The following is an 18461-nucleotide window of genomic DNA, read 5'->3' on the forward strand; positions in this document are numbered from 1 at the left end:
GCAGTTGGAAATGAAATAGTGGTCTCATTTCTGTTCTTGATAGACAACTGTATACATTACTAAAATTTTCATCACAACTGATACCTTTATCAGTAGTCTTTTCAGAGGCTTCAAGACATGGAGACTGGAGTAAAGAATTAAATAGACATGGAATTATATTTCCAAGACTAGAGATGGGCCATCCAAGTCCAGGGTGGGAAGTATTCTTGTCAGGGGACATTATGGGGAAAATTTACTCTATTTCTGTTGGCACTGTACCTGTGGATAAATGAGTGCAAAGTTCTGCAGTTTAAGTAATGGAGTGGTAGCAAGAAACACTGGATTTCTAACCTCAGCTCTGCCACTAACCACGTATGCCTTGGGCAAATCACTTAGCCTGTCTGGGCCAAATACTGACTACAGTTACACACATGCCACCCTCTTGAAATCAATGAAATTGCATAGATATAAATGAGGTCAGAAGTTTTGCTCTCACTCTGTTTTCCCACCTGTTAAATCAGGAAAATTACCTGAAAGAGATGTTGTACAGTGCTTTGAAGGTGTAAAGCACCATATAAGTGCTAATTATTATGGCTAAATACATTTCCTAGGTCTGATTTTATATAACTGTGCAGTATAGTCCAGGTTTCTTGCTTTATTTTAAAGATTACCTGGAAATCAGTGGGGAAAGAATAACTATTTTAATAAGTACAGGATGAATGAATGTATCAGCTCCTTTTAAATAATTACAGAGTGCAGAAAGCCCCACATGAACAGTATAGGCTAATACATTTACTTTATAATGGACTGGTCATGTTATTGTATAGAACATTTACATCCTCATGAAGATTATGATGAATGGTTCATAACACAGTTAAAATTGGTCAAAACCACTTGCTACGACTGCACGTACTCAAGTTTAAGAATTGCGCATCTCTTTGAGTAGTTTGTTAAACATAATGTAACTAGCCATGTATAGTGCAATCCACAAGCATTTCAATAAATTAAATGCATTGGCTAATGTGTTCCAACTTTTGTACTGCATGGTTATGAGAACCTAGGTACATAGATAGATAACTCATTTATGGATCATAAACAAGGCTTAAATTGTGATATACTAGGGACTGTTAGATATATGTTAGAAACACTGTAAAACTCATACCTGGCAACCTAGCATTTTATAGCCTTACAATTTTATTCCTCATCTTTTACCATCCTCTTCCATAACAAACTTTTCTTGTGTTACATAAATGTCTTCCCTTTGTCAAAACAAAGGTGGATTATCTGTGCTTGATTATATCCTGTACTTCCTTTTGTGTTAGTTTATAGTGGGGCCAAGTGGTTACAGCAGATTACAAGAAATACAGTAGTTATATTTACGAAGATTTGCTCTGTTGGAATTAAGATGATGTCTTTCACCCTTCTGAAGTGACTGCACTCTTGTGGCACATGCTGATCCAGTCTGGTTTTGAAATGGTTTGCTTCTGGCATGTTTTTGTATTTTGGTAGTTTGTATAAACTAATCTCTGAGTCCAGTTCAACGCCATACATGTCATATAGAGATAGGAACTGGAAGGTGCTCACGTCAGTAAAGTTATGTGGTTAAGGAAACTCCTTGCAGCTGAGTCTGACACACTTGTGCAAGTGAAAGTGTTACTGACTTCAGACTCTAAGATATTAATTTAGGGCCTGAGCCTATTACCATTGAAGTTAAGACCAGAATTACCATTTGTTTCAGTGAAAGTAGGATTGGGTGCCTGGATTGAAAGGGCTTTGTCTTGGAACTTGTTTGTAAATGGTTTTCAATTAAGTCCCAGCTCTGCCTTCATTTTTGTAGGCTAAATGTTTCACCGACAAATAATTCCCTTCCCTTCCCCCCCTCCAATGAATTGGGGTACAAATATTATTCATGGGATATGTAACTACATGGTGCAAACAAATAGTGATATTCAAAAGGAGATTTTTAAAGGCACATAGAGTAGTTAGGCACTCAACTCCCATAAGTCCTTTAATAACAACATATCTTGTTTTCAGACCCTGAATCTGCAGTCTTTTGGTTGCATCACTTTTTTTCCTTCCCCACCTTTCAGCTTCCACTGTGTAGAAAGAAACCAATGTTTAGCAGTACAAATATAATGCAAATTATAGTGTAGATTCAAGTTACAATTCTTTTCCTCTACAAGAAACATGAGCTCATGCAGGGCACGAACCAACTGGGACTACCTTACCAAGAGATAATCACTTACCTAACTAGTAAAAAGAAGATTAATCTTTGATCAAAGAAAATAATAGTTATTACTAGAACACTAGGAGAGAAAACAAACTCTTTGAAAAGACATTCATTTATGACATCTATTTAATGGACTAAGATTTGTCAGAAGTGAAGAAACTCTGTAAGATGCAGTTGAATCTCAGTAATTCTTTTGTATGAAAAATATAAATTCATATGCATTAGCAATGAACGAGAACTGTTAACCCACCCCGTTCTAAAACAGAGTTTTTCCCTGGGTATATTTCCTACTGCTTTCTCCAGCCTAGTGGCAGATGTCTCAAATTATGAGGACTCTAACATTTCTCACAGAACAGCATTTCAGAGCAAAGCTCTCATGATATCTTATAATTTCTTCCTTTATAGTACTATCCTTTCCCCTCTTTCTGCACTATCCAAATCTCTTCCCATGCCTTGGGCTTCACTCACCTTAATCACAGGAACAATCCCCTGCCTGACCCTCCTCTCTTATCTCCAGTCAACCTGAAATGCTGCTGAACTCACCTTCCTGTTCAGCCCTTCCAACCATGTCACCTCTAGTCAACACTGAATTCTTTCCTTTGTTTCTTTTATGAGATCAAACACAAGTGCCTCTTCTTCATCTTTAAGACCATACAAAAACTTGTCCTTGCTCACAGCTACCTCCCTCTTCTCCTCTCACTCCCTATACTCCCAATAGTCACTCTTTCCCTTCATCTTCTTCACTCCCAGCTTTGTGGCCCCTGCTCTTGCATCCATCTCTGTTCATGTGTATCTCTAGCCTGCCACAAATCCCTCTTCAAAATCCATTCCTTCCAGGAATTATTTCTAGTTTGTTTTCCTCATATAATCTCTCCCCACCCTTATGTCTCCAAACTGTATCTTGCCTAGTTGTGTATGAGGTCTAGTTTAGATTGCAGGCTCTTTGGGGTGAGGACACATTTCGTAACAGTTTGGTATACATACAAACACTCATACGTTTGCAGAGCTGATTAAGTCTCCCTTCCAAACATGCTAATGTGCAGTGCAAAGTCCGACTGACATCACTGTGACTCTACTAACAGGTGCAGATGTCTGCACTAGCAGATCCCAATGCAGGACCTAGTGATCTAAACAGCTAGCGATTATGATACTAATAATATCACCACTAGGAGTTTTTCCTGGTACGCAACCTAAATATTTGTTTACTTCACACCTGCTGTGTATCACCCTCACCAATCCCTCTTCCTTCTTGGTGTTCACTAAGTTTATACCCCTCAACTACACGCACACTGTTATAACCGTCTTAGTCAATTAACCAAACTGTAAATATTTTATTCTTCTAGGCTGGATTTTCAAAGGTTCCTAAAAGAGTTACATATCCAAATCTCACTGAAGTTCCATTGGATTTGATGCTCAGGTGCCAAAGGGAGCTTTGAAAATACAAGCCTTAATTTTTTTAATTGCAAGTCATTCCTTCCTGTGTCTTACTCAGTCCAAAAATATTTGCTTCAATTTTTTAAACAGATAACATGAAAGAGTAAAATCAATTCTAGCACTACACTGACTTTTCAACTTAGGTAAAGGGAAATTTAACAAATAATGCTACCAAATATTAGTTACAGTTGGCATAGCTTGCATTTTGCATGTTTCCCATGGACACAGCTTGATCGGTTGAACGCTTTCCCTTTGAGATCTTTTATTTTTCAGAGACAGTTGAAGCATACTGTTGTTTCCAAACATCATGGCTCATCAGCACAACTGATCAAAACGACAGCTATCAGAGCTGCAGCAGACTACTTATTTATTTGGATATCAGTAAATGCAAGATGTACTCTGACCTGTTTGAATCATGGCTGTTCTGCTACCTGCTGTGGCTAGGAAGATACCTGAGAGGGAAAATAGCCCTGCTTTCCAGTAAATCTGTGTTCCAATTTGACAGCATATTGTGGTAAACCCAGGACAAACAGCTACAAAAGGGGGGTAGTAATTAGTCCCAGGGGATTAAAAGGCCCCTCCCTGTCCACTGAGGAGAGAGAACGACGGGGCAATAAGGTTCCGCTGGAAAAGGGGTAGCTAGGGAACCAATTAGGTTCAGCTGACTCGAACTACTTGGGACTTTTTTAAACCCTCCCCTGGGTGGTAGGAGGGAGAGAGTGAGGGAGGGAGAGGAGCAGGGAAGCTGCCAGTAAGCTGTTTGCAGCAAGACACCAGACCTTCCCAGTAGGGAGGCTGCACTCGCTCCCCAGAAGGGAAGGAAAACAAGGACAAGGGACTGACTGAGGAGAGGAGTAGCAGGACCCTGTTCCACCTATAAGGATTCACCGTACCCCAAACGTGAGTCTCCAAGGCTAGAAAGGACTGAGCCTACTGAGGCGAACAAGGTATTTTGCCACACTTGGTGTGAGAAGTGGGATGTGGTGAGTGAGTAAGGCTCTGTGGCAAGCCATCTCAGAGCAGGGTAAATCACACACACACACACACAAAAATGGAGGATGTAGTGAAGGCATTGGTACAGGCCAGTGCGGCCCAACAAGAGGCTACCAGGGTGCAGATGGCTGCCCAGCAAGAGTCAGTACGCGTCCAACAGGAGACGAACCAATTAATGATGAACTAGGCGACTCAAGATCGAGCCACCCTGAATGAAGCAGTGAACCAGTTAAAAGCCCTGACCACTCTGATGCACGGGCCCCAGGGGATCCGGCTGCTGCGGGCAAGCAACTGTTTACAGAAGATGACTACAGATGACGATATAGAGGCATATCTCCTCGCCTTGGAGAAGACAGCACTGCGGGAGGCCTGGCCCCAAGACCAGTGGGCAGGTATCCTGGCGCTATTTCTGTGTGGGGAGCCCCAGAAGGCCTATTTCGACATGACCGCAGAGACAGCTATGGATTACACCCAGCTGAAGGTGGAAATCCTGGCAAGGTCAGGTGTGACGTCAGCCATACGGGCCCAGCGCTTCCATGAGTGGAAATACTGGGACAGCAAACCGCCGAGGTCCCAGCTATTTGATTTAATCCACCTCACCTGGAAGTGGCTCCGCCCTGAGACCCATGGGCCGGAGAAGATAGTGGAAATCCTCATGTTGGACAGGTACATGAGGGGGTTGCCACCGGACATACGGGGGTGGGTCCACCAAAGCGATCCCTCCTCCTATGATGAACTAGTTGCCCTCATAGAGAGACACCTAGCAGCCCAAGAACTTTTGCGGACCACCGGGGAAGGAAGGCACCAGAATCAGAGACAGGTCTCTGCGCCGAGGCCCCGGTTTGCCCTAGCACGAGGCGGGACTATGGAGGGGAGGAAGGAGGCCGAAGAGCAGCCAGATGTCCCGGAGAGACTTGAGGACTGGGGGAGAAAGGCTCAGGGGATAAAGCCCAGTAGCCCAAAAAATTGGGGGATGCCCCGAGCAGGATACCAATGTGGCGAATTGGGGCATATCGCTGCCCAATGCCCAAATCTAGAAGAGCCCATGCAATGCGAACTGGGAGATAATAGGGGGACCATGTGATCTAATAAGTCTAGTAGGGGTTGCAATGGTCCCTCATAGATACACTAGACCCGTTAAGATGAATGGTATAGAGACTACCACGTTAGTAGACTAGGAAAGTGCAATCACGCTGGTCTCGGGAAAGCTGGTCGGGCAGGACCAACTATCCCGGGCCAAATGCTCAGAAATATCCTGTGTGCCTGGGGATGTCAGTTACTACCCAACCATTCCCGTAAAAATAGAAGTTCTCGGAAACCCCACTAAGGTGACGGTGGGAGTAGTTCTGAAACTCCCCTACCCAGTCCTTATTGGATGAGACTTCCTGGCATTTGATTTAGCCTACTCCCTGGGGAGAAGGTGGAAGAAAATAATGAACCCGGGACACAGGACCCCCCCCCTTCCAGGAATTTGGCCAGGATTTGTTCTCCCCACTGGGAAAGCCCTGGAAGACTCGGAGGGAATGGAGGGCGGATAAAAGGAGAGGAACAAGGATCTTGACCCAGTACCAGAAATCTATGCTTGTAGGGGAAAGAGGTGGCTCAATGGACAGCGGGGCGGGGCAGGAGATCAATGACCCAATAGCCGGACCATGTTCCCCGGGGGTTTTCCCCGAGGGGGAGACAGAGGTAGATCTCCTGGAGTTTGGACAAATGGGGACCTCACTCGGGAATTTTGGTCAGAATCAGGCCAATGATCCAATATACAGAAATATTCGTAAAGAAGTAGTCAGGGTAAATGGGGTCTCCCTGGAGGGGCGAGTCAAGGGCCCAGGGCCATATTATGTGATTAAGGGTGATCTGCTATGCAGAGTAGTCCAGGTCCAAGAGCAAGTCATAGAACAACTCTTGGTCCCACAGAAGCATCAGAGGGGCGTGATGGATCTGGCCCACAGCCATCTGTTTGGGGGCCATCTAGGAGTAGATAAGACCCTTGATCGGATTCTTCAAAGGTTTTTTTGGCCCGGCATTTATGCAGCTGTCCGGCGATATTGTACCTCCTGTCCAGAATGTCAGTTACATGGGCCCCAACCACACCTAAGGGCCCCTTTGGTACCTCTACCAATTATTGAAATCCCATTTGAGCGAAAAGCTATGGATCTAGTAGGGCCACTGGAGAAGTCAGCCCGGGGTCATCAGTACATTCTGGTAGTACTAGATTATGCCACCTGATATCCCAAGGCCATACCCCTACGGAACACCATGTCCAAGACCATAGCCAAAGAATTAGTCTGGATTTTTTCCAGAGTAGGGATACCTAAAGAGATCCTGATGGACCAAGGGACCCCCTTTGTGTCTAAGTTAATGAAGGACCTATGTACAATGCTCCATATACGGACGGACCCTCAGGACATCAGTCTATCATCCCCAGACTGATGGTCTTGTAGAACGCTTCAATAGAACATTGAAGAACATGCTACGGAAAGTGGTTAGTCGTGACAGGAAAGACTGGGACACCCTGCTGCCTTACTTGCTGTTTGCTGTATGGGAGGTTCCCCAAGCTTCCACTGGATTCTCCCCATTCGAGCTATTATATGGTCGCCACCTCAGGGGCATATTGGACATGGCCAAAGAGTGCTGGGAAGAAGAGCCGAACACCGGGAGAAACATCATTGAACATGTATTGCAAATGAAAGACAGGATAGCCCAAGTCGCCCCCCCTTGTGCGCGAACACCTGGAGAAGGCTCAAGGGGCCCAACAGACATACTACAATCGCCAAGCAACGACCCGGAAGTTCCAGGTGGGAGACCAGGTAATGGTGCTTATACCCACGGCAGAGAGCAAGCTCCTGGCCAGGTGGCAGGGGCCATATGAGATTAATAGAAGCCATAGGAGAAGTCGACTATAAGGTCCAACAGCCGGGTCGCTGGAAGCTGGAGCAGATCTACCATATAAACCTGCTGAAGCCATGGCAGCTTAGAGAAGCGCATGTGGTTGCGCTAGGGGCACCATCCCCTAAAAGCAGCCAGCCCGACCAAGTGGGAATATCCCCGGAGTTGACTCCGGAGCAACGATCTGAAGTGATCAGCCTGATTAAACGCAACCAGGATGTGTTCTCAGAAAAGCCAGCCAGGACTACTGAGGTTCACCATCACATCCTCACAGAGCCTGGAGTGAAGGTGAATGTCAAGCCATACCGGATCCCGGAGGCCAAAAGAGAGGAGATCAGGACAGAGGTCAGGAAAATGCTGGCCTTAGGAGTCATTGAAAAATCTCATAGCCAATGGTCAAGCCCAGTGGTTTTAGTGCCTAAGCCGGATGGCAGCGTGAGGTTCTGCAACGACTTCCGAAAGCTGAATGAGGTGTCCCAGTTTGATGCGTACCCTATACCCCAGATAGATGAGCGAATTGACAGATTGGGAAAAGCATGGTTTATGTCTACCCGTGACCTGACCAAGGGCTATTGCCAGATCCTCCTGGCCAAGGCCGACAAAGAAGATGGTCTTTGCAACTCCAGAGGGACTATATCAGTACACCGTCCTCCCCTTTGGGTTGCATGGGGTGCCCACTACTTTCCAAAGGCTCATGGACAAACTGTTGCGACCACATGGCAAGTACGCGGCAGCCTATCTCGACGACGTTATCATATATAGCCCCGACTGGGAGACACACTTGGAGAAGGTGGAGGCAGTGCTGGATACCCTGAGGAAGGCGGGCTGATGGCAAACCCCTCCAAGTGTTCGCTCGGGCTAGCTGAAGCCAAAGACCTCAGGTATATAGTGGGGAGGAGCGTGGTGAGGCTCCAACTCAACAAGTTAGAAGCTATACAGAAGTGGCTCCGACCACTTTGAAAAAAACAGGTCAGGGCATTCCTGGGACTAGTGGGGTACTATAGATGGTTCATTCCCCACTTTGCCACCAGGGCATGCCCATTAACGGACCTAATGAAAGCTCGGGGCCCAGACATAGTAAGATGGACGACCGCGGCTGAAGATGCTTTTTCAGTTCTATGGACGGCCTTCTGCACTGACCCCATACTCGTGGCCCCAGACTGGGGGAAGGAGTTTATCCTACAAACCGACGCCTCTGATGTAGGGTTGGGGGCGGTACTTCCACAAATGATTGGGGACGATGAACACCCCATCCTCTTCCTCAGTAGGAAGCTCCTGCCTAAGGAACGGAAATACGTCGTTGTCGAAAAAGAATGCCTGGCGGTAAAATGGGCCGTAGAAAGCCTCCGCTACTATCTGCTGGGACGGAGGTTTACCCTTGACACGGACCATGCCCCTCTGCAGTGGATGCACCAAAATAAAGACAAAAATGCCAGAGTGACGAGATGGCTGCTGTCGCTTCAACCCTTCCACTTCAGAGGACAACACAGGTCTGGAATCCAACATGGCAATGCAGATGGCCTGTCGAGAGTGCACTGTTTTCCGACCCAAGTAGCCCAACCCCATAGTGTTGAGCGGGGGCGGGGGGGGGGGGGATATGTGGTAAACCCAGGACAAACAGCTACAAAAGAGGGGTAGTAATTAGTCCCAGGGGATTAAAAGGCCCCTCCCTATCTACTGAGGAGAGAAAACCAGGGGGCAATAAGGTTCACCTGGAAAAGGGGTTGCTAGGGAACCAATTAGGTTCAGCTGACTCCAACTACTTGGGACCTTTTTAAACCCTCCCCTGGGTGGTAGGAGGGAGAGAGTGAGGGAGGGAGAGGAGCAGGGAAGTAGGCTGTTTGAAGCAAGACACCAGACCTTCCCAGTAGGGAGGCTGCACTCGCTCCCCAGAAGGGAAGGAAAACAAGCACAAGGGACTGACTGAGGAGAGGAGTAGCAGGACCCTGTGCCACCTATATGGATTCGCCTTACCCCAAACGTGAGTCTCCAAGGCTAAAAAGGACTTAGCCTACTGAGGCGAACAAGGTATTTTGCCACAATATACAATGTGCTGTGCTGAGTTATGTTAATTTCCTATAATCATGCACAACTGGATGATGCTATATCCCTGCGAAGAGTACATATTTTCTGCCTGCATATTATCCTGTTGAAGGAAACAGAAGCAGGTATTTCAGAGTCAGCACATATCTGCTTCTTTGAGCACAATTATTGATTTTTGTAAAGTAAAGTTATGCAGAAGAACACTAACTAGGAGTGTCTGCTGAAATACCTTCTTTGATTTTTATTGGCAAATCATTTAAGTTATTCTTTCCTGTGAGGACAAACAACCACATTCATTGCAAGAAAGGTAATAAACTACTGGTAGACACTTATCACAGGATTAGTTTTCAGATAATTAAGAATAATTGCTTATTTTAGATGAGTAGATGACTGTTTCCTGAATAACAATGTACATTTCAATAAGACTACCATGTAAAATTATTTGACAAGGTGATAATAACTATAAGAACATAACAGTATTCCTTTAACACTGGGCAAGCGCATTCAGCTGAGCTATCATTGGCTGTTTTCCAAGATAGGGACAGACTCTGCTCACACTTAGACTGGTATAAATTGGGAGGAGCTCCACTGATGTCAGGGAAGATGTTTTAGATTTACAGCAGTCTAACTGAGGTGAGAATTTGTGCTGCAATGCAATAACATTGCTTTTTAATATTCATAATAAGGGCATTACTCATATTTTCTCCCACATTCAGTTCAGTATTCACAGGCAGCTGCAAAGCAATAAGGCTGTGGTTTTTAAACTGATATCAGCATGACTTATTGAAGAATGGTATTTGAAATTTCCAAGCATTTGTGAAAATCTAAGATTTCTTACAACTTGCTGTCCAGAGTTTCCTTGGTATCTTTATTGTTCTTCTTTTGAGCAGTCTTTAGAACTAACGACATATTATCGTGAATTAAGTATACTCATGAACAATTTTTCAACTGCTTCCACTATATACATTTAATACAGGCTTTCAGCAGGTATTTATGTTGGTGGTTAAAGTGGGGAAACTGAGTCATAAATCCACCCAATTTAGGCTTAATCAGTTTCAAACAGAATTATTGTCATTTATAATGTCTGGACACATGTTTCTGTCTGACAATAATAACAGACAAGATGGAATTGGTAGGGCCCAAGTTACCACATTATGGGGCAGCGGGAAGTCCTTTCAACTTCCATGTTGATCGTTGCCTCTTCTGATCTATGTCATGGTCTTTCAGTTCCACCTTTCAGTTTCTGGTCCAGTGTTCTCCAGTTTGGGCCTTGTTCACTTGGATTTTTATACATTTCCACATTTCAGACTACTTAATCTTTATCCAATCAGTTTTTAGCACATGACCGCTTTGGGTTTTATGGAACCCGTACATTAGGTATGCAAAACTTTGGTTTACATAATTTCTGCAGTTTTGTTGTTGTTTATGTAGGTTTTGTCATGAGTTTTCCCAGTAAAAGGTTTCTTGTTGTTATAGGTCTGTGTGTTTTCACCTCAAAACTTCCGGCACAACCTACTACTGTTGTTCTCTCAGCAGTAACCTAATTTTAAGCAGACCAGCCAGTGATTCTATGTCAAAGAAGAAGTGGCAAAACCACACTTATGCCAGCAAAAGCTTGGTCGTAGTGTTACCTTATCTATACTCATTCCCTGTCCATAATTATAAATCATTAACATATAACTAACCAAGCTCTTAACTTTACCATTTATCAATCCTTCATTTTATATTTGTGTTATAAGTCAGTATATGTTACCCCTTAGTCTGTTACGGGTAGGGTGGAGGGTTGCAGAGCGCTCTATGATTATTGGGACAAAGCATGCTGTAATCCTTCAACATTTCTCTATCTTTTGCAAACATAGGTTTGTCGGCGAATTTTTATTACTCAGAGTCCAAAGCCTTACATTTGTATCTTGCCAAATCTTGTCAGTGTGTGTTTTCTCTTAAAAATTTTGAGGTGTTTGTGTTTTGGGGACTTGATGTTTAGTGCTTTCAGTGGTACCCCAACATTTAGTAGCATGCTTTATTGGTTCTCCTGTTTCTGTGTGTCCAGTCCTGCTCTAATTGACAATGGCAAAGCTTCTGTTCATAGGGTCTGTTTTATGGCCCAATCCTGCACTCATTCTTCCTGTGCATAATTCTTACTTGTTTAAATAATCCCATTGTCTTTAGAATAACTACTAGAGTAACTATGAATAACCACTCATAAGAATGTATTATAGGCAAGGACACTTACAACTCTAACGCTGTGCAACCCTAATTAGCCTCCGCAAACCTCACAGGCTCTTTAGTCATTGAAACTAGACCACTAAGATTGTTCCTTCTGGGTAGCATCACACAAGAGCCCAAGCAACTGTACTGGGTTGGGGGAGTTTGTTACAATTTGGCTGATATTTGGGGAGGCACTAAATATGCTCAATGTATTTACACTGTTGTCCTAAGAGGGACCAGACTTTTCCCCCACCTGATTGACATTCAGTTGGCCAACAAAGAAAAGTTAACAGACGCACAGGCAAAAGAAAGCATCTCTCTGGCTGTCAGTTTTTCAAAAACATGGATGCTAAACTGTACACACAATTCTGGGTGCACCCGACGTGTACAGGGAAACTGAAATTTGCAGATGCCAGGACTGTTTTGTATGCACAGATGCACAAATTTGCATTTAAATTTGCATGTGCACACAGATACCTACATAATATAGCACATGCTTTTGAAAATGTGGCCCTATATTGTCTACAATGTCAAACACAGTATGTGCTGAAAGTAATATAAAATAAATGAATGCTCTGCTGTAATTTCTTCTCTTCCTTTGTAGCAGAAAATATATGCTTTAAATCTTCACAATCTTTCTAACTTGCAACTTGGTAACAGCCATCCTATATTCCTTGATAATGTTTCATACAGTCCTGGTATTAAAGATTCCTATCAGATGATGCTATCTGTTTAAGTGGGGGTCTTTAAGTTACAAATAACGTGACTGGCAGATGGTTAATGATTTTTTGAGAGTCACGAGAAAGGAGTGCTTAAGCATTAATCATATGATGTAAGTGTCACTCAGTGATGTCCTGTGTCTCAGACAGACATCTCTTCCATCTCTCTCAGATGCAAGGCACATTTTAGCTCAGCTATAACAACTAGGGAAACAAAAATTATTGTAGTAACTCATTTTTCTTTGTGTTTATTGCTACAGAATTCTGCTTGGGGATCTCATGGGGGTGAAGCAGAAAACTTCTAAAGTTATTTCTTGGCCATCTGCCTTAACCCATTACCCTGATTGGACTGATACGTAGAGATGGGATTGATATTTAGAAAAGTTATATATATTTCAATAATCTCACAGAGGAGCACAGTAGATGCCAAGGCTTAGGAGAACTGGGTTAAGAATTTGTTAACTGTTGATTCTACCTTCAAAACAGGTCCATCATTGAAGACTTTTAAAATGTCTTAAACAACACAAAGGTAAAAGTAATGGGGTCTGATGCCAGAATAGCAAATATATGTAACAGCTACAGCTGATACATATCTATAATATTTACTAAGATCTTTTGTACTATTCAATGTTTTATCTAGGTATGTGACCCCAATATTATGCAAACACAGACTCGACATGTGATAAGATCTCCTTTAAATACCAAGACTTGTCCTAAAGATTCACAAATGCAACCTTGTGTTCTCAATCAAAATTGCTTTCAATATCAGTACAATCTAACAGGTAAGCAGAACAGTAATTCACAAGAAAAACGCAAGGTGTCATATTTCTCAATATACTCTTTGCTACAAAGTTAAGAATGTGACATGACAATTTAAAGTATAATATTAAAGTGCAGTTCTACTTTTAAAAATAATTATGTATAAAAACACCTTATTACTTAGCAGACCTGCTCTTTGTTTGTATTTAGTTATGTCTCTTTACTGCAGTGATTAACATCCCAATCCTGCAGGTGCTTAACTTTAAATGCGTTAGTAGTTCCACTGAATTCATTAGAGCTAAGCACATGTATAAATCTGTGCATATTTGGATAAGATAAGATTTTATTACTTGTATTATAACTGCAAAAACATCATAAATAAGCAAGAATGAAATGGAGTCTATTCTTTTTTGTGCATTGTCAGTATTATTGAAGTCAGTCAGACCCAGATGACACCAAGAGTATACTTTGAAGACAATATAGGTTATACAGGTGTACTTGAGAGTCAAATTTGTTGTTCAGAATCTTAATTACAACTGATTATAGCTGTTTTGGAAACAAAATTGCAGACAAATGTTTTCCTCTCTTTAGCCAGTTCAGCTAGTGCCGATACATGTGGACAGTACCCATCTTAACTTTCAGATTCTAGACTAAGTTTGTAGGGTTACCAGTTAGAAAAGGTGACATTTCTTCATATCATTGAAATGCATTTGAACTGGAAGCCATTGAGCGACAGACATGAAACCTCATAATATCCTTTTTCGGAGGGTCACTTTACAGAGCAGAACCACACTTCGGATTGTTCATGATTTTCAAGGGTGTAACATTATTTTTTTCTTTCATCTGTATTTTTTAAAAGCTCACTTTTGTGTGACTTCCTTTTTCACAAAATTTTGGAAGGACGCAGTGACAATCAAGATTGACTGTAGGAGCTTAACACACAGTTGAAGACAGCTAAAAAAAAGCAAGAGGTGGCCTTCTGCATGTGCCAACTGTTTTCAAACGATACACTGAATCAGTATTAAACAGTTTTTGACATACTCTGATGTGTTGCTTTTTTTTAAGGGACATTAGAGATATGATAGTGAATTTCCCAATTCAGACTTGCTTATTTTCTTTAAGAATAACTTCCTTTTATCTGCTTTGTTCTTCACCTTCTAAAATCCCACAGTTAAATGAAGATAACTAACTCACTTTGTAATTCAAGATAAAAATGAAGTACAATGATGCTTTGCTGTACTAAATGCAATTACACTATATCTTTAGATTGGAGTACATGTCAGCTAAGTGAAAATGCGACCTGTGGACAAGGGATTCGGAGACGTCTTTTGAGCTGTATGCGCAGTGATGGAAAATCAGTGAATATGAACTACTGTGAGCAGGTGAAGTTTATAAATACACTAAAGAAAGTCTTAAAGTCTAACATACAACTCAGTTCTTTTGGAAATTACGGTACTCTAACCTCTACACCAAGCTGTCACCTGGAGCTTTGAAGTTACTATTTACCTGGCATAGATAAGTTGCTATGATCATATTGGATTTAGCTAGGGTCAGAAGTTTTCAGGAACCAAAATATAACAAGAGTACCAGAATAATAATGTGCACTGATTAGTCGTCTAGCTTCTTCTTTCTACCCTAAAGGAGGATTTCAGTGATGGAGTAATGTCTGTATGTGTATAGAACTCAGTCCTACAGACCCTATTTACAAGCAGTCAATGAGTAAAGGATTATGTCCTTTTGAAGTCATGTGAATAATGATTTGCAGAATGGGGCCCAAAGTTTGCAAGGGTCTGGGGAGCCTTTGAGATGTAAAATGTCATAAAAATGTAAGCTATTATTACTGCTAAAAAATCTCCCTGTAAATGGTGACCTTGGGAGTATCACTTTAGTCACTATGAATTTTCAGTTTTCTAATTTTATGACCAGCAATAGCAAAGTGACATTTTAGGTTGTTTTTTTTATATATATACAGTTAAACTTGGAAAAACCTGAAAAATTGAGCATTCATTGCCTTGTGGAATGTGCTGTGAACTGTCAGCTTTCCAAATGGTCAGCCTGGTCAGAATGTTCAAACACTTGCGGCATTGGAGGTAAGTTTGTTTCTAAGACTATTGTCACATTTTATCTGCAATCCTTGGAATGTTTATGTTTGGTAAAGAACACAAATACATCCCCAATCCTGCAGATGTTAATGCAATCCATAGGACATGTAAAGACAGTAATATAAATAATAATAAAGAGCAAGATAAATTTCTATGCCAATTTTAAAAGCATGATAATCACTTAAACAGCTAGTAAATCATTAGAAAATGAGGTTTGCTGACATTTTTTCAGGTTTTTTAATAGATGTAAGGACTTTTCTTTGTTTTGTTACATTTGGTAAAAATCCATCCGACTGTTTTTGAATTACCCACCCATGAAAAATGCAATTTAGAAAACAGACTTGTATACAAAGAATCATCTAACTAATTCATTCCAAAATCTGAAAATTCAGTCATAGTTGAAAATAAATTTTTACATAGAGTTATTGGCAGGATTTATGTTGTGGAAAAGGAAAGCTGATGAGAGTTTTCAGGATATCTTTTTAATGTAGTTCCTCTCTTGTGCTTTATTGTATATTTCAGGATTCAAAATTTCAGCACAGCTAACCTTACTATGATTAAAATAATTATTTATCATCTTAAGAATTAAAAAAAAATGTAAATAGTACTTCACTGTTTGACACTGGTGAGTATTGCATCCAGTTTTGGTCCCCCCACGACAAAAGGGATGTGGATAAATTGGAGAGAGTCCAGCGGAGGGCAATGAAAATGATTAGGGGGCTGGGGCACATGACTTACGAGAAGAGACCGTGGGAACTGGGGTTATTTAGTCTGCAGAAGAGAAGAGTGAGGGGGGATTTGATAGCAGCCTTCAATTATCTGAAGGGGGGTTCCAAAGAAGATGGAGCTCAGCTGTTCTCAGTGGTGGCAGATGGAAGAACAAGAAGCAATGGTCTCACGTTGCAGTGGGGGAGGTCTAGGTTGGATATTAGGAAACGCTATTTCACTAGAAGGGTGGTGAAGCACTGGAATGGATTACCTAGGGAGGTGGTGGAATCTCCATCCTTAGAGGCTTTTAAGGCCCAGCTTAACAAAGCCTTGGCTGGGATGATTTAGTTGGTGTTGGTCCTGCTTTGAGCAGGGGATTGGACTAGATGACCTCCTGAGGTCTCTTCCAACTCTAATATTCTAGGATTCTATGATACTTCCTTAGACCCCAGTTCTGTAGCTTAGTATGTGAGCACAGGTCCCTGTATTTGTGTAGAGCCCCAGTTACTTCAGGTATAGGTGTCCACCCACACAAAACAAGTTACAGGATTAGGGCCTTATCTAGTCTTGCATAGTTTTTCAAATCCTTGGAGAGGTCAGTTGAAGAGAAGTACTGTAGGTTTTATTTAAAATAGATCTGCAACATAATTTTCAAAGCTTCTGGTATGCATTAATTTCTAATTGTCCATAGTCCAATTTATTTGAGGGCAAAGACAAAACAGATTGATAGCTTCTGTGGAGGGGTTTTTTTTTTAGCTGGATTGCAGAGATCAAAGCATGTAATAGAAATGATCAAAGATTAATATTTGGATTAATCATGTTCTTTGTCTATTGAGTTTTCATCAGTTCAGTAAAATAGTACTCCTGTAACATAAATGAACAATTCATATATATTATTTAACAACCAACATGCTAAGAATATTAATCCCAAGCTGTATTTTAAAAAAAAAAAAAACTTTTTTGAGACTTAATTCTCATGTTATTAGATCAACTGAAGAAAGGCAACAAAAATTATTAGAGGTATGGAACAGCTACCATATGAGAAGAGATTAAAAGGCTAGGACTTTTCAGCTTGGAAAAGAAGTGACTAAGGAGGGCTATAAAATCATGAATGTTGAGGAGAAAGCAAATAGGGAAGTGTTGTTTACCTCTTCATCTAATGCAAGAACCAGAGATCACCCAATGAAATTAATAGGCAGGCTGCATGTTTAAAACAAACATAAGTTAGTACTTCACATAATGCATAGTCATCCTGTGGAATTTGTTGCCAGGGGATGTTGTGAAGGCCAAAAGTATAACTGGATTAAAAAAAGAATTAGATATATTCATGGTAGATTGGTCCATCTAGGGCTATTAGCCAAGATGGCCAGGAATGCAACCCTATGATCTGGGTGTCCCTAAATGTCTGTCTGCCAGAAGCTGGAACTGGATGACAGGGGATGATCACTTGATAAATTGCCCTCTTCTGTTCATTCCCTCTGAAGCATCTGGCTCTGTCCACTGTCAAAAGATTGGAAACTGGACCATTGGTCTGACCCAGTATGTATATATACCAAGTATATCTTACATGCGTAAGATATTGTACCTTCCAAGTCTCGTTAAGGTTTGTTGAGCCATACTGTCAAGTTTGTATAACTGAATTCAATATAACTCAGTATATGTTATGAGTCCCATTTTAATTCAAGAGGATACAAGTTTACTATAGCTACCAGACAGAGAAGTTCTCCTTCAAGTGGCTGTGCATATGTACATTCCTCTGCAGGTGTGTGTTCGCCCTGTGCGCTTATCGGAGATTTTTGCCAGGAATGCCACTAGCCAGTGCACACATCCCTGCTCTCATGCTCTTGTGTGAGGGCATAAATGGGACGTGTCCACCAGCTCCTTCTCACTACCCAGAATGATGATTTGAGCTCCCTGTAGCTTTGCTTTGGTGAGCCAGGTTAGACAGCATTTCTGAATATACTTAGTTGATGTTTAATAGTTTACTTAGGCAGCTGTAGTTTAGCAGTTTCCCTGAGAGATTTATTATGAAAAAATCCCTGGGGTTTAAACAATGTGCTACGTGCAGGACTGTTTTCATTGTCACAGACAGCACATCAGTTGTTTAAGTGAGGGATATGTGAGGGACAAATGTTCCATTTGTACCTCCTTCCCCACCAGGACTAAAAAGCAGAGGGACAGTTGCCTGAAGATTCACCTCATGATGGAGGCAATGTGACCTGCATCTGAACCAGGCCCTGACTGAGATACAGAGAACTATGATTCATCCTGAAGTGCCCCTCCAGCTGCTTCTCACTTGAAGCACAAGCTGGGTGAAAAAAGTCATCTTATCCCTCAGACTCAAAGTGTTCTAGACATCCTGACCCTGGCAGAAACTCTAAGACTTGGTCTCCG

At 41.9% G+C, this 18461-nt stretch overlaps 1 protein-coding gene across 2 annotated transcripts in view; it reads left to right on the plus strand.

Annotated features, from left to right (window-relative positions):
- THSD7B (thrombospondin type 1 domain containing 7B) overlaps window positions 1-18461 on the plus strand; it is a 484955-nt gene that overhangs the window by 431081 nt on the left and 35413 nt on the right. For both annotated transcript variants that reach the window (XM_074967286.1, XM_074967287.1), the window contains exons 18-20: window positions 13139-13280; window positions 14524-14639; window positions 15230-15347. In XM_074967286.1, the coding sequence (XP_074823387.1) occupies window positions 13139-13280; window positions 14524-14639; window positions 15230-15347 (376 nt within the window). The remainder of the gene's footprint in view (window positions 1-13138; window positions 13281-14523; window positions 14640-15229; window positions 15348-18461) is intronic.

The sequence above is a fragment of the Natator depressus genome, chromosome 11 (assembly GCF_965152275.1).
Source record: "Natator depressus isolate rNatDep1 chromosome 11, rNatDep2.hap1, whole genome shotgun sequence".
Lineage (NCBI taxonomy): Eukaryota > Metazoa > Chordata > Testudines > Cheloniidae > Natator > Natator depressus.